The following is a 23,484-nucleotide window of genomic DNA, read 5'->3' on the forward strand; positions in this document are numbered from 1 at the left end:
GTATTTTGAGAAGCGATTTTCAGTGATGATAAAATGGAGACTGAGCCAACAGAGAAAAAAGGACTAGAGGTAGCTCAGAATACTGGAGAAAACACTGGTCTTGGCATCAGAGTTCAAATCCCAACTTGGCATTACTGTGTGACCTTGGGCAAGTCGCCTGACCTGTTGGGCATTGGTCTTAACATAAGATTTCTTACAGACCCACATTTAGGCCTTAAATTGTAACCAAAAATATTTAGATAAAACACAAGGAAAAACTTCCTGGACTATAAATGTGGTTGCAAACTGGAACAGAAATCACATTTGTAAACCTGTCCTTGGAGGAGCAGAAGACACCTTCTGGCTCCGCTGCAGTGACCATTTCAGGGCCAACCAGCCAAAAGGGGGTGATGAGGGCTGGGCCTGGCACCTGGGAGGACACATTCACTAAGTGTTTGAGTGGAATGTACTGAAAAAAGAGGGTGACAGAATGGTTTGTGAGCCTGGGCAAGCCAGAGAGCCATGAGAGGGGCTGGTGGCCATGCTAGGAGCCAGCAAAATACCCGGGGCAGCTGGAGAGAGGGCAGAGGTGCTGAGTTAATTCAGCAGCCAAGGGGTCTAAGTCCCAGTTCAGGATACCATTGGTTTGTTTCCTTGGGTCACAGAAGTATTTAATGGCATTCAGCAGGATATGGAAACAAAAACGTACTTGTACCTAAATATCATGTCATAAATGGTACATTTTCATCAATGTATTCATAACATTCCATTAATATAAATAAATTCATAAATTTGAATTCCATTCTTCTCTATAAGCAAACAAGGACTTGGGGGCACTGCGATCTCTTCTGAGCCTTTCTGGAAAGAGAATGTCCAACGACGTCAGGAAAAAAATCAGACAAAATGATATCCATAAAGGAAGAGCAAAAGAAAAGCCAACATTAGCTTCCAACATATCACTTCCTTTGAACTACAAATGGACCTCGAATACCATGACAGGGAGATCCCAAACAAAGCATCAGCATCAACTACACTGTAAGAAAACTCCAGACATACAAACAGAAAACCCCTCCACCATCCTTGTTCTTGTAGTCCCCCTGCCCCTGAATCTCTTATTCCCAAAGCCCTGATAGTTCCAATGTTCATGCCCTGGTGGCAGCCCCCAAACCACAGGGCCAAAGAATGGGGGAATCCAAGCAGCCAGTGGGGAACCTCTTCTTCAGGCCTCTCCTGTCCAACATCTTCTCTTCAACCATAACAGAAAATCTGGAGTCGAGAGAGACCATAGCAGTCATTTAGTCCTTTCCTCTAATTTTACAAATAAGGGAACTGAGACTTCTGGATGAATGAGCATTTGAATCCACCGTTTTCTTCCATAGTAGGAAAGATGGCACCCTGTGGCAGAAGGCTAGGCCTGGTAAAAGCAGATCTTGAACCTTGAAGGTCCTTTCTGCCACCAACCAGCTGCTTCACCTTGGAAGTGTCTCAGAGGATTCTCTCCTGCCATTTAACAGGGAAGACCTGAGCTTTAATTCCTTCCTCAGCTCAGACACTGCCTGCCCATCAGAGCAGGTCTGGAACATGACAAGTAATGAAAAGCCCTGATTAGTTCTGAAACTTGAAGTTTCTGGAGCTTCCCAGCTGAGTTTGGGCTAGTTTTTGCTCCTGAAATTTCTTTGCCAATAGCTGTGGCTTCTTTTCATTTCGATTTGTACAACAAGTTTCTTACACATTCTTAAAAACTATATATATTAATATTTATTTATTAAATAAAACTATATATATTAAAATATATAAAGCCTAGTAGAAATACTAAAATGAAATGTTATTTTTCCTTTTCTTTTTAAAAATTTTTTCCGAACCCTTACCTTCTGTGTTAGAATTAATATTATATATTGGTTCCAGAGGAGAAGAGCAGGAAGGGCTAGGCAATAGGGGTTAAATGACTTGCTCAGGGTCATAAAGCTAAGAAGTCTCTGAGGCCAGATGTGAACCCAGGACCTCCTGTCAATGGGCCTGGCTCTCAATCCACTGAACCACTTAGCTGGCCCCAGTGAAATGTATTCTTTATGGGTTCAATAAGAAATAAATGCTTTTACTATACTATAAAGTATATACCATATACTACTATGAAGCAACCCTGAATAACAACATTTAAATGGTTTGGGATGGAAAAACAGGATTAAATGAATTACCTGTTATCAAACAATGTAAATCTCTCTAAAGCTGGAGTTCTTAACCTGGAATTCGTGAACCTGTGTATTTAAAAACATTTCGATAACTGTATTTCACTAGAACTGGTTTTCCTTTGTAATCCTATATATTTGTTTCATTCATTAAAAAACGGAATTCTGAGGAGTACACAGGCTTTGCCAGATTGCCAAAGGGGCACCAAAAGAGGCGGATCCCCTGCCCCAAAGCATCAAAAATTGCTATTGGGAATAAGAAAAACTACTTTCAGTAGGCTGAAATGCTAATGAATTTAGTGGTAACAAAGCTGATATTCAAGAAGACCTTCTTACATTAAAGCAACAGCAAACCGCCCAGCCTGGGCTCAGTGACACTCATGTGATGATGGTGTTTTCCCATGTTCCCAGACTCCAGTGACTTACAGCCAAGCTCTTTCCTTATCTTGGCCCAGGAGGCTGGACTAATGGAGCTGCCTGCCACCCATCACGTCTCCTTCACTGATCAGAGACAGAAAGACGACATCAGGGGATCCGCTACTAGTGGAAGAAAGACTTTCTGCAGGTTAAGACTCATTATCCCAAGATTGCTGGGTGGCTCAACTCTCTCCTTTTGTTCTTTGAGAAATACCTAAACTGAGGCCTGCAGAACTCCTTTCTGGAGACAGAGCTCACATTTTTTGCACCTGACCTTAAGGTTTGCCTAAGAAACTTAGCAGCAGCTTGTGCTGCCGTTCCTGTCGAGATTCCTGCCAAACAACATCGTGGGCCACCTCTCGTCTTTGCCGTTGTGACTGTCCTGCCCTTGAACTGGGAAAGTTTGAGCCAAGGAACAAGAAAACCCACAGTACTGGGTCTCTTCTAGAGAAACTTTCCAGTCAGCAGTCAACACCTTGGAAATGAATCTCCCTGACCCATCAGCTGAATTAATTTCAATTACAAGTCCTCCCTGTGGAAAGCCAGATGTCAGGTACAAAGGAAAAGTTGTCAGTGAGATGGAAACGGAGGCACCCTTCGCACAGGCTTGTGGAGGTAAGTGAAGGATATTTGCATTTTCAATTATATTTGTTTAAGCTTCTATTTTCTTCTGCCAGATTCAATTTCTGCCCCACAAAGACATCCCATGCTTATAGAAAGCTTTTTGAAACATGTTGATAGTTTAAAACATGCCCATCTCTGATCAAAAGGGGGGCATTTATGTTTCTTTTGGAAAGGATGGAAAAATCTCTCTTCGTAAGACATATGTTTCTGTCCGCACATATTTAAATACTAGAATACAGGTCTTAAAACATAGAAATTGACACAGATACGGGTAGGCGACAAAAGTCTAAAATGCCATAACCGGGATATGCCTAAATAGCAAGTGACTTGATCAGCCAGGATATAAGCAGGTATTAACAGAAGGATGGAAATAGTTTTGCCAAGATAAAGCAATAACTGCTTCCAACAAACTAGATCCCACCTGCTGAAAACACTGAGGGAAAACAGACCAACATGCTTACACCTTAGTGGCTACAAAAGAATATTTCTCCTGTGCGTGATCGGATTGCTCGAGGAGGCAGGAAGGCTATCAGGGAAAGAGGATTCACTCTGTGGTGGGCTGATGATCTGGGGCTGTTCTGGCGCTCTGTCTCTTTGGGATGATATGACCAGAGATGAATCCTCAAACCTCTCAAGGCCTCAGTTTCCCTATCCATAAAATAAGGGGTTTAGATCAGATGATTGCGAAGGTTCCTTCTAAGTTGAACAGTCAAATTCCAGAAAAAGAATGTGTTTCTGTACATCCTTATTCTAAGTATCTTAAACAGTTTATCTTTGTCATTCGCTAAGGAGTATTTCAAATAGCATTATCCAATTGAGCCAACAACCACAGTTCTGAGGACACTATAAAATATGTGTTTTCTGTTTACAATTTTCTACGAAAACAAAGTTAATACATACTGAGAAGTCAACATCAAATAAATTCCTAGAAAACAAGCAGGGCCATTTTCACCCATTACGCTCAAAGAACAGGAATCCTGGCAAGTAACTGTTTCAAAGAAGACCCTCAGTTTAAGGATGCGCACACATTTCTTCATCTCTCTGTGGACATATCAATTAGCAGCTAGCAAAACACTTCCCAAGTGTGGCCCCCGAGACACCCCAAGCCCTCCCCACTGCATGGCTCAATGACAGTCTGAGCAAGGGTACTGACGGCACCACTGAGTTTCAGTCTCAGCCTGTTTCAGACTCAGACCCCTTATTGGGGGTAGGGGAAGAGGTTTCACTTTGACTGTCAAGGCCTCAGTTTCCCCATCTGTACAATGAAAGGGTTGATCTCTGAGACCTCCTTTAGCTCTAAATCGCTGATCCTACTTTACAAAACTGGCCTTTATTATTGCCACTCTGTAGACTAATGTGGAAAAGAGAAAACAAAGCTATTTTCCAGAATTCCTTTTAGTCTTAGCCAATTTATGTATCAGCTTTTGATTTTAAACAATTCAAGAAAATCCTGAACTTAAAAATGCTAAGGAAATGCCATCTGGTGTAGAGTCAGGCTACACAAAGACAGGCTAACCAGTGGGCCCACATGCCTCATTCTGAGGCTGCAGCAGAGGCCAGGGCATCACTTTCAGTACTGACAGTCGCCGTGGCAAAGCCGACATCCCAGAGGAAGCCAAAGGGGCTGCCATCGAGTACAAAGAACCATGGACGGACCGACGAGGGCCTGGCAGAGCTCTGACTCGGACGGGTTGAGTTTGTTAGGAGGTGACGCGGACGGCTCATTGCGGTGTGTCCGCGACAGCCCCAGGGAGGTGTCGGCACCCAGGCTTACAAAGCAGACTCGTCCCAAGCTCTTCCTGCCTCCACAGCCTGTGTGCTATCTGCCAGGTCCCTGAACACACGAGGAGAACTCGGCTCTGCTCGAGCTCTGCCTACAGGAAGCCTGTTAGTCTCCTGGCCCTTGACCCTGCAGTCGCTTTTGCATCCATTTTTGGTGGACTGATATGCAGTAATATGCAGTAAGTAGGCAAGTTTAGTCATGGCTGGCGATTCCGTAGTGCTTGAAGGTTGATGAAGCACTTTCAGACCTGATCTTATTTCATCCTCAAAAAAAGTGAGGTAGGTGCTATTATCACCCCCATTTTACAGAGGAGGAAACCAAGGCTCAGCGGGCACAAGGGACTTGTCCAAAGTCACACAGCCATGAAGCCCCTGAAGATCGGAGTGCAGACATCTACTAAGCAATGATTTCATGCAGTGTCTGCTCGGTGCCAGGCCCAAGGACAGCGGAGGAAACATTTCTTCCTCTCGGAGCTTACATTTTCTTGGGAGAGACCCCAGGCGCACAGGTATAAGCCGAATAAGTGCAAGAACCAAGAAAGGCTTTCTACAGCAGTTGGTGTCTGACTGGCCTCAGACCCGTCCTAGCTGGGTGGCCCTGGGGAAGTCACTTGACCCCAATTTCCTAGCCCTCATGGCTCTTCTGCCTTGGAACCAATACTCAGTGCAACTCTAAGATGGTAGGTTAAGGCTTAAAGAAATACAAGAGCCTGGAGGTGGTCAGGGCACAGAGGAGGAGAGGGAAGGCCAGGTCAGCTGTGGAAAGGGCTTCAGGGAACAGCAGGAATTCGGACGAGGTCCTCGAGGCCCCGGGGAGGCTCCGGAGTTGGCTGGGCAGGGGCTGCTCCAGGAGGAGCTCTCTCACAGCTGTCTGGCAGCTGAACAGGAAGACCAACGAGGAGGCTGCGGCAATGGTGCAGGCCAGGCAGGGTGATGGCCTGACTGCAGAAGACAAGGTGGGAATCTGGACCAAAGAAGCGGCAGGTAGAAATGCCAAGGCTGGGCTGGATCGGCTACCTGGAGTGAGTGTGAATGACCCCAAGGTCTCACCTGGGAGATACAGTAGAATAAAATGGGAGTCCCGTGGAGGGAGGGTGACTTGAGGAGTCTGAGATGCTCCTGGCTCTCCAGGGTGAAAGGTGCCACGGACCCTGGGAGGGCAGGTCTAAAGCTCGGGGGAGACCAGGGCTGGGCCCAGAAATCTCTGGCTCACCTGCCTAGAGATGAGGAACAAAGTCCTGGGGGTGAGAGAGTACCTGAAGAGCCCAGACGAGCCTGGGGGAACCACCCTGATTGCGGGAGAGGAGGCTGCCAGGAAAGGGGACAGGAAGGTGGGTCAGACAGGAGTCGGACCAGGGAAGAACAGGGTCCTAAGACCCCAGGGAAGGCCAGATTCAGGAGGAGGGGGAGGAGGACTGCAGAGAAGTCACATAGAATGACTCAAGCCCACATTTCAGGTTTCCCCCATACCCAGCGCTGAGGAGGAAGTTCTGAAATGGGAAACTGCCTTAAGTCACGCCTGGCCATCCACACTGGCTTCCTTTTATCTGCTCTTGGGGTTTTCTTGGCAAACCCTCGGGCCGCTCCCTTTCACCCTTGTGGCTCCCACTTGGGCGGCTGATGTTGCCCCTTTCGGCGTCCGGCCCTCTATTCCCTAACATTGCCTTGGAAGGGCCTGTGGGCAGAGGCGGCAGCAGCAGCAGCAGCAGCAGCAGCAGCACGCTCTCCACATCCTTCTGGCAGGTCACCTCGCGCCATCCGCGGGGCAAGAGCGGGGGACGAGGGTTGGACGGCTGCAGGTGTGGGGTGGGTCCTCTACTAGACACGCACAGTCAGCATTCAGGTCGAGAACTAGTGGATGGCTGGTAAGCTGTCTGCATGAGGCTAGGAGGCCAGAGCACCACTCAAACAGGATGGGATGGGGGACAGCTGGGGGTTCAGGGGATGGAGAGCCAGGCCTAGAGACAGGAGCCCTCGGTTCAAATGGGACCTCAGATTCTTCCTAGCCGTGTGAGCCTGAGCAAGTCACTTAACCCCCCCAACTAGCCTTCGGAACCCAAACTCAGTACGGGTTCTAGGACAGAAGGTAAGGGTTTAAAACGACAAACAAACAGGATGAGACACAAGACCAACTAAAATAAGTCTCCCAAGTTGTGACCTTCAGGGCCTCTGCTGCTACGCTGCTGGGAACGCTGCCCCAGGCTCGCCAAGGCTAAGCCAGCGGAGTACACGGGGCAAGTGCCAGGGACCAGGATGGAGACGCTTCTCCTGGAGGGCCCGTCGCTCAGTACCGTGGTCCAAAGACCGGTCCAGCTTGGTTCTGAGCGGCTGCCTCAAGGCAATGGTTTTACATCAGTGAACGGTAGGCAAAGTCCAGGCCAAACAACGATCCTGGGCACTTCACAAACACGATCTCCTTCGACAAGCACCGCAGCGAGGCCGCTGACAGGGCTAAGAAGGAGCGAGCGCAGAGCTCTTGTGAGAACCGCTGCACGGCCCCATCGGGGAGAGCGGCCGGCGGCTCTTGGAGACACCGCCTGGAGTCTCGGGGCACGACACTCGGAGCTCTGTCTGGCGGCTTTTCCCAGTCTTTTAAAATGACATTTACCTAAATGCCAGGCATTTCTGTGATGGATGCAGGTATGGCAAGACCACACGCCTTAGAGCGGAAAGGACTTTGTGCGTGTTCAGTCATTTTCATTGTGTCTGACCCTTTGGGTCCCCATTTGGGGTTTTCTTGGCAAAGATACTGAAGTGCTTTTCTATATCCTTCTCCAAGTCATTTTACAGATGAGGAAACTGAGGCATACAGGGTGAAGTGACTTGGCCAGGATCACACAGTTAGGAAGTATCTGAGGCTATATTTGAACTCAAAAAAGAGGAGTCTTCCTGACTCCAGGCCCAGTGACCTACCCAACTGCACCACCCATAGCTGCCCAAAGGGCCTCTCTTGTTTTACAAATGAAGAAAACAAGGCTGATGGGATGATCTGAGTCAGGTCTCCTGGCTCCAAGTCCAGTGCTCTACGCATTGCACCCACCGGCCTCCTCAAGCCTTCAATGGCTCTCGTACAAGCACAGAGGTCACAGGCCTGGGCACTCTTGTGGCTATTTGGGCACCCAGGGGTGACGCCCGTCACTGCTGGATTTCAGAGCTGACCTGGAGCCCCTTCACTATCTCCCACAACCTGTATCTGATTATGTGAGACTTCCAAAATCCAAGAGCTAACAAGGGGGACACCCACATTCTGACCCACAGACACAGACAGACAGACACACACACACAGTTCTGGCTACTAACCTTTAGTTTCACTCATGCTCACATTATCCAACAGGTCAAAAGCAAAAGCTGGACTGTAGCTCTGTGACCACACACTGGCTGGGGGCTCCAACATCTGCTTTGCTCCCCAATCTCCCACATAGTTGCTAAGTCATTTTTTCTTGAAACCAATCCATCTCCTCCCACCCAACAGTCTGCGAAGACAATGTACTTTTTTTTTTGAACCCTTACCTTCCGTCTGGGCTAGGCAATGGGAGTCAAGTGACTCGCCCAGGGTCACCCAGCTGGGAAGTGTCTGAGGCCAGATTTTGAACCCAGGACCTCCTGTCTCTAGGCCTGACTCTCCATCCACTGAGCCACCCAGCTGCCTCCAAGACCCTGTCCCACTTTCTAGCCTGCCTGGGGTTTGTAAGGGGCAGGGACCCTCAGTCACAGGAGGTGTGCAGGGCCCAGGCCAATGAGGCTTTTGTGAAGGATAAGCCGGGATCATCTGGCCACTAAACGCTCCACTGCGTCACTTCATCGGCCAGCCGCCTGCCGTAGAACGTGGGTGCTGACCGCCTAAGATGAAGGCGTCTCCAGACTGACAAGTCCTAGTCAGTAAGGTCACAGATCTGCAGGTTTTACCTCCTTACAAATCTGAGTCTGAATCACTGTAGATGAGTATTTCCCCCTCAGCTTCCAAGTGAGCAGTTATTAATACAGACACCCATCTGCATTTTTAAAGCACTAAAGACTTGGGTTTTTTCCAAATTTACCCACACTATGAATTATCCAAGAGGCAAAGGACAGGGTAATTATCTCGACAGATGAAGTCACTGCGAAGCCAAGAGATTCACCCTCTTTTGCCCAGAAATGGAAACGTAAAGCTGAGAATAGAATAGAATCAGTTTTTGAGCTTTTAACAAACTTTGATGCTTCTAGAATCATAAAATGTTGGAAAACTAAAAACTTTACACCTTGACTGAAATCCAACAAGGCTCTTTCCCTACGAGGGTTTATTTTTCTAGTGGAGACATTTTTTCTTGTAGGAATCTGCATTTTATCACACCATGTAGCCATGTCAGGACACACAGGAGAGGGCATTGATAATTACAGTCTTCCGGTAGGAAAAGGCCATAGGATTTTAAGAAGTAAGGAGTGTGGGCACTCCAGGCCTGGGATGGAGGGGAAAGCCTGCCTTGTGCAGAGAAGCACAATAGACCGAAAAGGATGAGATGCAGAATTTGTGAAAGGCAGGACTATGTAATAAGCCTTGAATGGACGGCTGGTGCCAACTTGAGGCAATAGGGAGCTACCGAAGACTCTTAGGGAGGTCTGGTCAGACTTCTGAGGCACCAAGATTACTCTAGGAGTTCCGTTAAAGATGGGATGAAGAAGAGAGACTGGGTTCAGCCATCCAATTCAGAGTCAATTGTATATTCCGTATGAGATGCGAAGGCTTCCATCTGGCAGTGGCTGTGAGTACAGAGAAAGGCAGCTGGGGGGGCCCCAGTGTATAGAGTATTCAGCCCGGAGTCGGGAAGATGCAAACTCAAATCCTACTTCAGGTTTATAGCCGTGTGATGCTGGATAGTCCCCTTAATCTCAGTTTCCTCACCTGTAAAGTTAGGAGTTGGGCTGATGGTCTCTCAGGTCCCTTCCAACTCTAAATCCATGATCCCACAACTCCAAACAGCGGTGAATTTGAGAGAGAGAAGAATGAGAGAGGAAAAAGGAAGACTCCAGGCTGACTCCCAGATAGCAAATCTGGATAAATGGAAGAATGATGGTTTTCCTGAGAGAAACAGAAGTCTGAAGGGAAGCTAGAATTAGAGGGGAAGAGAATACACCTGGATACACCATGTCTGCAGGGTTGATGGGAGGGCTGGTTACAGGTCTGGGAGTCATCAGCCCGAATCCACAGGAATCATTGAGCTCCCCAAGAGGATGAGGAGCCAGAAAAGGGCCCAGGCAGAGCTCTGAGCATTCCTGTGGTTTGGCAGTACCACAGATGATGATATAGCAAAGAAGGGGAAGGCAGAGAGGGGAAGAGGAGAGCCAGGAGGAGAGGATAGTTCCCGATGGAGGAGACCTTAGGAAGGTCAAGGACTGAGAACAGCCCCACAAATTTCTGATTTATCCTCTAGGAGATAGTTGATAACCTTAGAAGAAACTGTTTCAATTAAGTAGTGAAATCTAGTCATAAGGAACTGAGATGTGGACAGGAGGAAGTGACCTCAACGTTCATTTCCTTTGCTGAGTGGATTTTCTATGGCCTGGGGGAGTGGAGGGTCACTGGGTCGTGAAAATGATATTTAAGAAAAGAAAGCACCAATGAAACACTGATTTACAACTTTAAAAAAGTCAAACAAAAAGCATGAGTGGGAGGAGAAATGGAGGCAATGAGAGTAGACAGCTTTTCTTAGAAGTCTGACTCTGAAAGATATGGCAGAAAAAGCCTGGACCTGGAATTAAGAAAAATCTACATTCAAAGCTTGCCACTGACAGCTGACACTCATGAGATCAGCAGTGCCCTTGGATGAGTCCCTGAGCCTCGGTTTCTTCAGGTGTCAAGTGGCAGGAACTCCTCCCTGGCATCGCGGTGAGAAGCCAGAGAGGTGATGCCTGAGAAAGTTCTTTGCCAAAGTTAAAGGAAGAAATAAAGCCTCAAAGAGGGTCTTTTAAAAACACTGACAAGAAGGAAGCCACGATAAATGACCCGTTTCTCAGATGTGCAAATGAAGCGAAGCTGGGCAGTGGGGTGGACATGACAGAACACACCCCTACTCCCCAATTCTGCAAGCTAGTACAACAGGTCACTCCAAGGAAGAGAAATGGTAAGGAGGGTAAATGCCAAGTCCACCTTTAGATTTACAAAGTTAAAGGCATGAGGAGAAGATGGTAGGACTGAGCCCCAGAATTAGAGCATATGGGGACCTTGATGAAGCCCCAGCCAACCTTAGGAGTGAGCTACAGCTACAGCTCGTCTTGTTCATAGAGGAAGACTACAGATCACCATCTGAAACATCCCCAATGCCGGGACCTCAAAGGAAACTGCCATTACCCCCAGTTATTGGAATCCAGAACCCCTGGTACTCACAGCTGGCATTTCGGTAGAGAAGAAATGGCTCGTGGAGCTGGAATTCCAAATCTTTGTTCACAGGTTCCACAAGGTTCTGCATATTCAGCCGATTCACAATCGTGAAACCGTGGAAAGGTGAAGCTGACCTGAGTTAGGGAAAAAAGGCATCTGATGTGGAGCTGTCCCATTTTTGCTCAAACTGCAGAAATCTCCACCACTTTCATTTCCATTCCAATCAATACGCAAGCACATTATGCAGAATCACCTAGCAATGTCTGTCTATTCTAGCCTCAGCAAGATATGTGCCAGTGACAGGCTTCACCTTCCAAGAGGGACCGTCTTGGACACTGTTCTATTGCCTGAGACACACAGACCTCAGAGGCCTTGCAGCAACTCATTTCTATGGGACGGATCACAAGATGGAGCCATCTTGTGCCGAATCTGGCATTATAGGAAAATATTGATGATTTATTGGGGCTTTAAGGTTTGGCAAGCACGTTCTTCCCATGAAGTAGGGTTCATTAAGATGTGCTTAAATTGTGCCTGAAGGCAACTGTGTTGAGCTGATAAGCTTTAGAAGCAAGGCTGAGAGTGAAATTTGAAGGAAGGAAATCTCAAATTGACAAATCTCAACACCAAAACCAAACAATAACGTTAAAGCCAAATGGATGTCAAGAACATTTTGGGATTGGGGATACTTGTAACCCACATAAAAGATTTGGGGGAAATTCCCCCCCCCCCCCAATCTGGACAGAATCATTTAGGCTTTAAAACTTCTCTTGAAAGGATCCACCAAAAGATTATTCAAGGTAACATAAGGCAGGCAAACCATACAAATGTAGAAGAAGCATTTACTTAAAGCAAAATAGGATAAAAACACCCAAATCTTAGTTTACATGGCTCATAATGACTCCAACTGAGAAAAAGAAAGCCTGATCAAAGAACCTGAGAGTTCCTTAGTTTTTTCTGATCTGTATGCCTTAAAACATACCAAAACACTGACTTCTTTTCCAACTCTCATTCTGCAATACTGAGATAAGCTTGGCTCTGTCTGGGTTTTGGTGGACCCACACATTCTGCTTATGTCTATCCTTTGTCCTTTGATAATACAGCATAATAAATGAGGAACTGAAGAGTGAGGAGGAATGTTCATATTTTTAGGAGTAAAGTAAAGTCACCACAGTTGCCATTATTAAAATTTAACAACAAAAACTGGAGGTTTGGAATTTTTAAAAATCTTACCTTCTGTACACAAATAAGGTCCCTTCTATGTCAGTTTTCTCCTGTAATAAAGACAATCATAAAGATAATTAGATTTAACTTCATTCATCTTACAAAACCTATCCTTAAATGTCATCCTAACAGAGGAATATATTTGAAAACCAGTTTTAAAATGTTTTAAAGACTTATCTGGCTCATCAAGGTATTTATTTTCTTTTTAAGTGGTGAAGAAAACTTGGATCACAAGATATTTTATTCAGAATTAGAAAAAAGGTTTATGATAGACTGTCTAGTTTGAGATTTGGTTATTTTTTTTTTAGCTCTGTTCACATGGGCACAGTACTTTCTTCCCTTTTTAATGTTGACCAGAGCTGGCAGCAAGAAGGGAACGTTGGCTTTATAATGGTGACAATTTCTTTTATTTGGGAAGTTTTATGCAAAGTGGATCATTCTGAATTAAGCAAATAACTAGTGTCAAACATTTTATTTCTATTTGTAATCTCTAGGTGTGTTAAACTCAGGTAAAACAGGTTTTTAAAAAAACAAACTTTTTATAAATGTTTAGTCAGTATGATGTGTGGTAAGAACATTGGAATTACAAATCCAGCCTCAAGCACTTATTTCAGCAGTCTTCTCAGGACCTCAGTTTCTTCATCTGTAAAACTAACATAGCAGGCTGGATGGAGTTCAAGCAGAGGATGCCCTGATTTTACAGAGAAAGCCACAGGAGGCCAGGTTCACCTCTCAGGTGAGCCCCACCATTTAGGGGTGGTATGAGGTTTTTGTCAGGAAAACATTCTGTAAACTTCCAAGTGCTATAAAAACATGAATTGTAATTAAAATGGAAATTCCACACCATTTTACTCTTAATGAGATCAGTCCTTTCTGAAAACCCACAAATCTCTGCCATCTTTCTTTTGAAAAACAACAACAACAAAAAAAAAACCCCAGCTTTTAGTCTGGACACAAGTACAATCTCAAAGTGGTGAAAAGTCATTTTCTGTATATTTTTATGAACAGAAATCAGTAGGATTTGTAGGGGAGCTCTTTGATTTCTTATAGGCAAAGAGGTTAACTAAATTTTAGGGACTTGGTCTTTTTTCTTTTTAAGCCAGACATGTTTAAAAATGTTGAGTTAAGAAAAAATACATTTCATCATTTCTTTAAAAAATGGCAAATGTCTCCTTAAATTAAAATGAAAATTAAATTTCCCCAATGGAAGTCTGCCACTCCCATCCCAGTGAGGCCTCCCTGTCACCCAGAACCATTTTCCCTTAGGTTCTGTATACTTGCCAACACAAGCAGCCTACCCCTTTGGGGTCTCTAAAGCTACCTGGCTGCTCCCCTGCCCTTTTTCAAGGCTTCCTAGCTGTGAGGACCGTCTCAAAAGCAGCTCTTTCACATTCTAAGCAACTCCTCCATTTCAATCTTATCATCCTAGAAACCTACAGAAATAAAGGGGGGGGGCAGAACTAGCCAGCCTTGGTGAGCCCAGGTGACAGGATCCCTTAACCAGGTTCCTGAGCCTGCCCTCTTATTTGCTTGCATATAATTTCATAATAAGAGATACTGTAGCTTGTGTTGACTAGGAAAGGGAGCCGCTTGGCTACCACAAACAAAACTGAGTCAACCCTGGGTCACCACACTTAAAGCAGATGAGAGGAAACATAGTTATAAACAGAAATACTGTACACTCCATGAAAACAGACCTCAAAGAAACAAAGAAGCCAGAACCAGGGGGAATGAGGGATTTTAAAAGCTATTTAGTAAAACAAAAACGAATACAACAAAGAATCCCAGTAAAAAATGTTGCCAAGGCTGAAGCTATCTAATTACATAATATCTAGTCTTCCATACTTGGTTGGATCCTCAGAAGGACTGAAGAAAGCATCTGTTACATTACTGATACAACAAACTGAGTAGAAAGTCACAGAAGTTTGAAGAGTGGCTTGAAACTTAAAAAAAAATGCTGTGTTTCTAGGGGCAGAAAGAAAAGAAAATTGATTTCTAAAAATTATTGTATTTATCTTTTAACTTTTTTCAGTTAACAAGTTGATTTTTCTCCCCCTTCTACTTCTTAAAGAAAAAAAAGAAAACAAAATCCTGGTAAGGGAAACAGATGGCTCCCATCTTGGTTCTCTGGAGCCAGGTATCAGTCTTTCAGCCACAAAACTGTCTAGGACGAAGGAGTTGACTGGCCCCAATCCTCAGACACCACATTGCCAGGGTGAACTATCTGCCTATGGGGAAGTTCATTAAAGCCCTTGTGGTGGTCCAGACAATACTCTGAAATAAGTTGAAATTAGCTTCCAAATAGGCATATGCCCTCCTGAGTACCCTCCATGGACCACTTGGAGCCAAGGAGACCTTGGGAATCATGGGATTTTACCCATTTAATGCTTGACTCAGTGGTTAATGAACTATAGAGCAGGCCCAGAAGGCCTGGGCTTTAGATCAGTTAATCAACATGTATTAAATGCCTGCTCTGTATGCCAGACACTGGGGATACCAAAAGGGGCAGAGGCAGTCCTTGCCCTCAAGGAGCTTACATTAACTAAGCTGGGAGCCTTGTGGAAGCCACTTCAAACTCTAAAGGGGAGAGTTGGAGTCAACCAGGGTTCAAATCCTGCCTCAGCTACTCCTTCTACAAGTCTGAGCAAGTCACCTATTGGGCAACTCTAAAGAATGAGCTATTCTCTTGATAACAATGCCCCTCACCCTGGTGGAGCTTGGGCATTTGAATCAGGAAGGATCTTAAAGGCCATCTCGCAGATGAGGAGACTGAGGCCCAGGATTGCAGAGACAGAGTGGGAAGCAAATAACAATATGTCAAGTGCTTTGTCATCCTCAGCTGCTACTGTTGCCACCTCTCACCCGGGTCCACCAAGCCTGGTACAAACGTCGGGGAGCTCTGGCTGTTGGGCAGTGATGTACGGCAATCGAAGGGTATCGAACCTGGGGCCAAACGAGAGGTATTTTCCAGCCCCAGTGCTACTGCTCTGAACAAACTCAATTAACCAGAGCTCTTGAGAAGGCAAGTCCCTAAACCGGGCTTGGCTGGCGAGTCCGAGGGACCTTGGTTGGCTTGGAACTTCGGACAGCAGCAACCCCGCCTCCTCACTGGAAAGGGGCAGGTGCCCCCCCCCCACTGGGAAGTGGCAGGGGGTCTTCCCTAGCTCCCCCTAGGGGCGGGTGCCCACCCCCTCCCCTATACCTCACCCAGATCCCCCCACAACTCCAGGCAGCATCTGGCTATAGGGTCAGGGGTCTGGAGGAGGCAGAGCCGCAGTCTGGACACATGCCCCTATTTCAGAGATGGGGGAACTGAGGCAGGCGCTGGGACTGCGCTCCTGGAAGTGACGAGCCCTGGGTCACCCAAGGCTCTTTTGCTGATGGAAGGATTTGAACCCAGGGTCCGGGGAACACACAGCAGCGAACATCACTTATGCGGCGCCTGCAGCGTGTCTGCCGCCCTGGGCCCATCCCGCGGGAGACGTGACAGAGGGAGGCGGCGGGCCGGGCCTGGAGCGGGGCCTCAGTTTCCCCGTCCGCAGAATGGGCGCAGCGGCCCCAGCGGAGACCCCGGGGGCGGCACTCACCCACTGATTGGCCTCGGGGCTGAAGGTGTAGAGCGCGACTTGTCCTGTGAGGTCGGCGATGCTAGTGATGTAGGGGTCGTGGCGCCGTAGTGCCGCTAGGCTCATCTCGGCCCCGGCGCGATTCGCCGCCTCCATCTTGGCAGCCCCCCCAGCCGCGGCCCGGCACCGGAAGCCGGGGGGCAAAGCCAACCTATTCAAAAACTCCGCCTCAGCCGCGCAGGCGCAAAAGTCACATCCGACGCCGCCATGGAGACCGGGCAGAGCCCAAGGAGGAGCAGGAGGAAAAGGTCCGCCCCTTCCTGTTCCGTCCTCCTCCGCCGGATCCTGCGTGGCGAGTGCGCGCGCGCCAACCCACGAGCCCGACAGCCGGGTGCGCGTCCCCTAGAGCGCGCCCGGCTCAGGTCAGGTGGTGAGTTGAAGCTAGTGGCTGTCGCGGCTCGCCGCCTGACTTATAAGGGGGGAATTGAGCGTGGCTGGTGGTGGCCAGAACCGAACTGGAGGCCGAGAGCACGAATAACTACAGCAACCACCACAGCTGCGGGCTGGAGACAGGGTATCCGTCTTTCCCTGAAGCCCAGAGACACTAGAGCCTGGGTTCTAATTTGGCCTGACACTTCCTAGCTGTAGGTCCTTGGGCAAGTCACTTAACCCCCATTGCGCAGCCCTTCCCGCTCTTCTGCCTTAGGGAAAGAATTAAAAAAGAATAACACTATTGGCTCAAAGGTCCCGTTGCAGGAGCCTCTGCTCAGTGGTGGAAAGGGTGCCCGTGCTTGGGTGAGGGCCAAGAGAGAGTCTGGGTTCCTCCCGAGGGGGAGAAGACAGGAGGGGCCAGGTTCCCAAAGGGGCGAGAAAGACTGGGAAGCAACTGAATTTCTGGAGTCAGCATCCCCGGCACGGCCCTAGCCACAGCTTGCTCCACCAGAGACTTCTGGGAATTTCTCCTTAGGTGAGATCTCAGCCTTTCTCTTGGTGGAGCCAAACTATCCCCTTCACACTGACAGAGCTCAGGCAGGATCTATTCTCAGGTCTCTGCACGGTCTCCTAGACCAGTGGTTCTCAACCCTTCTAATGCCGTCACCCCGCACTACAGTTCCTCATGTTGCGGTGACCCCAAACCAAAAAATGATTTTGGTGGCTGCTTCCAAATTGTCATTTTGCTACAGTTCTGATTCGGAATGTAAATACCTGAGATGCGTTATGTATTCTCATTGCTAAACTGAGAGGTTGAGAACCGCTTGCCTAGACAGATTTTCTCTGCTTTCTGTTTTGCTGTGGACTTTGGTAAATGAGTTTGTTTGCCATTTGCTATGTGTGGTCATTGTTGAATTGGCCCGGGGTGCTAGGAGAGTATATTCCTTGGGATTCTCCTTGGCCTAGGGAGAGCAAGCATGAACTGTATTTCCCCGAGAATAACAGTATTTAAGGGAGCAAATATATAGAGTTCTAGCTCAGCATTCCAGTCTCTCAGGGGAGCAGAGTAGCAGCCTCTGGCCCCAACCTCCTGCTTCCTCTGGCGACAGGAAGTTTCCCTTTGGGAGAATGAAGGAAGGAATCTTGAAAGGAGAGCAAGAGGAGTCTTTTTTTGCCTCTCCATGAGCTGCATTGAGACAGATCTGGGTGGACATGCATAACTTATGTGGGCAAAACCAGAAAACACACACACACACACAACCCTCAACAGATGAACATTAATAGTGAGGCAGAGAGGTGGCATGCTGTTTAGAGCCCTGGACTTACTCTCAGAAAGACCCAAGTTCAAATTGAGCCACAGTTACTAACTAGCTATGTGACCTTGGAGAAGTCATTTGACCTCTGCCTCAATTCCCTTATCCTATCCTATGGAGCTAGTTGCTGCCTCAGTAATATGAATTATCTAGAAAATAGGCATCCCTATAGTGCCAAAACGATTTAAGTAGATTATCTCATTTGATCCTCACGGTACATGAGATTATTATTACCATTTTACAGATGAGGAAAAGACCTTCAAGACCTTTGCATCCCCTCATTTTACAGATGAGGAAAGTGAGGTTAAGTGACTTGCCTGAACTCAGTCTGCCAGACTCCAAGGCTGGCACTCTCTCACCTGCATCACAAATGCTGGTTCAAGTAGACAGACTCAAGGGCCTAGAAGAAGCCCAATAGTGAGAACCCTTATCCCCACCCCCTGCTCCCTACTGCATTTCTTAAATGCTCATTGACTGATTCTCTGTCACTGAGGAAGACAGATTTCTTGGCTGTATGTGCAGTCTTAACTGGGAGCACCTCAGAGGCCAACCCCATCATTTTACAGAAGTAGAAACGGAGGTCCAGGAAAATGAAGGGACTTGTCCAAGATTCCATAGCTAGGAAGTCATAGAGTCAGGATTCAAACTCAAGGCCTGTGACTCCAAGCTCAGCACTCATGAGTCGTTCTGCCTACTGGCCTCCATCTAGTGTGTTGCTGGTTCTGATTCTCTGCAGCTCTCTCTTTGTGTGGGTTCGGTTTCTCTGTTTCTGACTTTTTCTGTCTTCATCCTTAGACTGTGAGCTCCTTGAAGGCAGCCTTTCATTGTAAGAGCAGTGCTTAGCCCAGTGTCTGGAACATAATACGCCCTTAATAAAAGTTTATTGACTGTCTGATATAAAGAGTCAGCATGAATTTTCCCCAAGAGCATAGCAATGTCATCATAATGCCCAAGCCTTTGCCCCTAACTCTGGGGTAAAGAAGCAGGTTGACCCCAAACACAGGTCACAGAATAAAGGCCTCGAAGCTCTTCCCCTGGATACTTGGGCTCAGCTCCAGGACCCGAGAATCAGTGGGTTTAAGGCTTGTTTGGGAGAATCAATAGACTATGAAGAAGTATGCAGGACTTTCCCAGAGGCTGTATGGCCAGAGGAGCACAATCAGACTTAACTGGAACAACTGAGGCTATCTATACTGGGCTTAGCACAGTACCTGATACATAGGAGGCATTTCATAAATGATTATTCCCTCCCTCCATGGCTGGTAAAACAAGGACCCCGAAAGATTTACCCAGGGAGGCTAAGGCTTTATCTAAGACCATTACTCCCCAGGTCCCCAGCACCATTTTGTTTCTCTTGTTTGTAAGTTCTCTAACTCTCAACCTTGGGAAGCAGATGCTATTATTATCCCCATTTTACAAATGAGAGAACTGAGCCTGAACATCTTGCCCAGGGTCACATAGTAAGTATCTGAGGTCAGAGTTGGACTCAGGTCTTCATAAATGGAGGGTCAGCCCTTTAGCCCCTCTATCACTAAGTTGTCTCCTCCCAGTGGTGGGATTTGAGATTTCTTGGACAGATGAATTGGGACCCAGTAGAGGACCTACCTGAGGCTTTCCACCTCCACAAGAAGGAGCCAAACTGAGAACCACTTGAGACTGTTCTGGACTTACTGTGTTTCAGGCAGCTGTTGTTTGGGGCCTGAGATATCTAGATAATGGCCTCAATTATTCATTTCACTCTGCACACTGAACCAAACTGGGTTTTTTTGGACCCCCCGCCCCCATTTCATCCTGTTTTCAAGGTTTTGATCTACTTATTTTCCCTCTGACAAGTTCTAGGCATTGATGTACTATTTGATGATGCTGTGAGGGAGAACTCTCCAAGAAATCATAAATATTCAGTAGAAGAATTAAATAATTATGGCCTGCCAGCTCTTCTTCCTCCCTTCCTCTTTCTTGATAATGACTCAGTCAATCACTCTGTGCACCTATGGGATACTCAGTCCTTTTTCTCTTTGACTTAACTTTTCTCCCACATAATTTTCCTGAAATAATTAAAGTGGTCTCTTTCTTTTCTGCTTATTTAAGCAGCTTAAGCAGATCTAGAAGGGTGAAGAACATAGAACTTATTAATAGTGTTATTTACATTGTCAGTAGGGAATAGCTTCAAATGAGATTGGGTGGAGACCCAAACTTGTCTAATTGCTTTCCCACAATTCTGCATCGAAAATAGTAAGATCATGAGGGTCCTTGCACACACTGGGAATACTTGATCTTGACTTACACTGAAGCCTGAATGTTCCTCAAATACAAAGTATGACCTTTCAAATCAAGGAGCATTTGCTGCTTAGGAGCTTGGGAATTCCTAGGAAGTTATTTGAGTCACGGAGAGGTTTAAGCAACTTGACTGTGATCATATAAACCATTTACTATCAGAAGCAGGAATTGAACTCTCTAAGTCCAGCATTTCTACTACAACTGAGAAGCTGATTCTTTTGAAATCCCATGGTGCAATGCACCTTATCCACAGCATTTATACAGTGTCTTAATGCCCTTTATGGACATTACCTTATCCTGTTGCATGTTAGCAAATCATGTTTTCTGCTTTAATTATGTGTGTGACCTTGGCCAACCCACTGAAATTTCCTAGATCTTAGTTTCTTCATCTGTAAAGTGAGAGGGCTAGACTAAATTATTCTGGGCTCCTTTCAGTTCTAATATTCAGTCAATGAAATCTCTTTAGCTGTCCTCTTGTCAACAGATGTCGTTTAGCCATAGATGTCTTAGGTATATGTAGCTTCATATCTTGTATAATGCTACATTTATAAATATTGGAACAATAATAAGAAATGATGTATGATGGCTTGGTTGACCCTGCAGAGAGGAGCCTAGAAGCTAGCCGATGGGTAATTTGCATGTATTCTGTGGTAAGGAGTAGTGTCTAGTGCCTTGAAGACATCAGCATACCAGCGGGGACAAAAGGCAAGGTCCTCATCAGAAATGGCACCCATAGTGGGGAGCAGGTTCCATGAAAGCAGATAGATGATATCTCCAGAAGACAGGGACAGTCCTGCAGCAGCATCAGGACCTTCATACATGTTCTCTGGTCACATATGTGGGCAACATGTGTGCCTCAGGCCCTATACATGCTTATTCTCTCTGTGGATGGCATGTGTACTTTGGAGGTTTATGCAGGGAATCTCCTTTTGGGAATCTTCTGAGTATGTTATTTAGCGAAATGTCTTTATTTTTTAACTAACTGTGTCCTTTGGCTGACCAGAGGACAAGTAAACGTACTGATGGGAGCTCATGAGTTATGGCTTTGATTGGATGCTGAGCCACAGTACCTTGATCTTAGGGGTAGCTCTTTTGGGGATCCCTTGTATTGGAAGATATTGAAGGATCCCTTGGGCACAGCATATTTATAGGGCCAGAGAATTTATTTTAGTTTGGTACAGCCATGTCTGCAAGTATTGTTTGGCACACGCTAAGAATGTAACTTTCATATTCAGTTTCTTTATCCTCCCTCTGTTGGAAGATTTTTCACTGAGCTCTCTTGAAGGGTATTCCATTTCCCCAGAAAGCTGCATAATTGCTTATTAACTCTTTTCTTCCACAAGTGGAAGGACAAACTGATCCTTTTACTCTGATGCTTGCCCCCTCTCCCATTCTTCCTCATTTCTGTTTATGGCAGCAATTTATGATAAGAGAATTATATGCTTAGAGTTGGAAGGGAGCCTTTTGCTCTCATCACTGTATAGGTATGGAAACCAAGGCCCAGAGAGGCTAAGAGACTTCCTCAGTGTCCCACAGACAAAGCAGGCAATTGAGCCTAGGGCCTTGGACTCCAACCCTATTTCCACCACACCACACCACATTTACTGAGATTTGTTCTTCTTCCTCATTCCCCACTATCCAATCAGGTGATAAGGCTTAGTCCCACTTCTCTCTCCATGACACCTTTCCATTACAGCTGTTACGTTTTAACTTAGGGCCCTCATTGTCTCTCACCAAACCTGTTGTAAGGGCATCCTAAGCTAATTGCTGCGCCATCTTGAAATCATCCTATACATGACTCCAATCTTCACTGCCTAGAGAACAGATGCCAAATGGCTTTTAAGACTCTTCTCATTCTAGCTCATGTCTCCCTTTCTTTTGTTATTTCTCTCTTCTTGACTTAGTCTATGTCCTAGGCCATCTGGACCATTTACTATTTCTTGATCTCATTCCTTCTCCTCCCACCTTCCCACATGGTATCAGAATGGCTGGTATGGATGTTCTTCATACACAGGGGATGCCATTTCCTTGTTTCAAGGCTGAAATCAAAAGCTACTATTGCCAGGAAGCCTCCCCTGACTCTCCCAGTTAAAAGGCAATGTCTCCCTCCTTCAGAATCTCACATTTCCATTTGATCTCCATAATGTACTTGTTGTAGTCTAATTTTTAGTTATTTGTATATGGGCCTTCTCCTTGCTACCACATTGTGAGGTTTTTCAGGGAAGGGACGTTTTGACCTTTTTTCTTAGTAGCACCAGGTTTTTGACACGGTAGACACTTAGTAAAAAATTGTTGAGATGAATTAATTTATCCAAGGTCACATAATATCTGTGTGCATTCTTGGAACTCTGGCTCCCGGACAGACGCTGGTCTTTACACCATATTGCATGATGCGCCCTTAAATTACATCAGCCCAAGTGAGTGAAACTCATTACTCCTGGACAATGATTCCATCACTGAGAATCACAAGCCTTTTTTTTTTCACTTGTTTCTTGATTGACATCTGAAATGTTATAGACTTAGTAGGAAATTCATTTTAGACTAAATAGTCCCTGATTTCTCTAGATACTTAGGTCAATCGGTATGTTTTCAATTTCATCATATGTGGTCAGTCCCAAATCACTAAATATGTTCAGAGTACTTCCTTTGGCTGGCAGGCAGACAGACAGACAGACAGGCAGGCAGGCAGACAGACAGACAGACAGACAGACAGACAGACAGACAGACAGATAGATAGATAGATAGATAGATAGATAGATAGATAGATAGATATAGTTATGGGATTTGGCAGAAGAAAACCATTTTGGCAGGTAGAGGTAAATAGGTGGCATAGTGAATAGAATATTGGCCTTGAAATCAGGAAGAACTCAGTTTTAATCTTGCATCAGATACTTATTGTGTTACCCTGAACAAATCACTAAACCACTCAGTATCAGATTTCCCCATCTATATGGAGATATAGATGGAGCATAAAACCTCCAGGGTTGTTGTGATAGGTATATTGCCATAATAAATATAAAGTACTTTGCAAGTCTTCAAGCACTATGCAAGTGTTAACCATTATAATTAGGATTATGCTCCACATCACCTTACTTCTTAATTGAGCAAACATTTGTTTCTGAGGTGGATGGGTCTTTTTGAGCTAATTTAATAAAGCAATTTCAAAAATATGGGACTAGAAGGGCATTTGGAAATCATTTAGTCTGTGAGTATGTTTCCAAGTAGGATTCTAGCTACTATATTAATTAATTTTTTTAAGTGAGCAAATATTGCGCTGATTGACAGACCCCACCTAGTACTGAGGAAGATTTAAGGACAAACTGTCCTGCACC

The 23,484-nt window shown here is 46.0% G+C and overlaps 1 protein-coding gene across 1 annotated transcript in view; it reads right to left on the bottom strand.

The window, feature by feature from the left end:
• DCP1A (decapping mRNA 1A) overlaps positions 1-16,405 on the bottom strand; it is a 42,650-nt gene extending 26,245 nt beyond the window's left edge. The window contains exons 1-3 of the mRNA XM_056804152.1: positions 16,152-16,405; positions 12,574-12,614; positions 11,350-11,477 (exon numbers count right to left, since the gene is read on the bottom strand). Coding sequence (XP_056660130.1) covers positions 11,350-11,477; positions 12,574-12,614; positions 16,152-16,286 — 304 coding nt within the window. The 5' untranslated portion in view covers positions 16,287-16,405. The remainder of the gene's footprint in view (positions 1-11,349; positions 11,478-12,573; positions 12,615-16,151) is intronic.
• Positions 16,406-23,484: the final 7,079 nt, after the last annotated feature.

Source organism: Monodelphis domestica, chromosome 7 (assembly GCF_027887165.1).
Source record: "Monodelphis domestica isolate mMonDom1 chromosome 7, mMonDom1.pri, whole genome shotgun sequence".
NCBI classification, from domain to species: Eukaryota; Metazoa; Chordata; class Mammalia; order Didelphimorphia; family Didelphidae; genus Monodelphis; species Monodelphis domestica.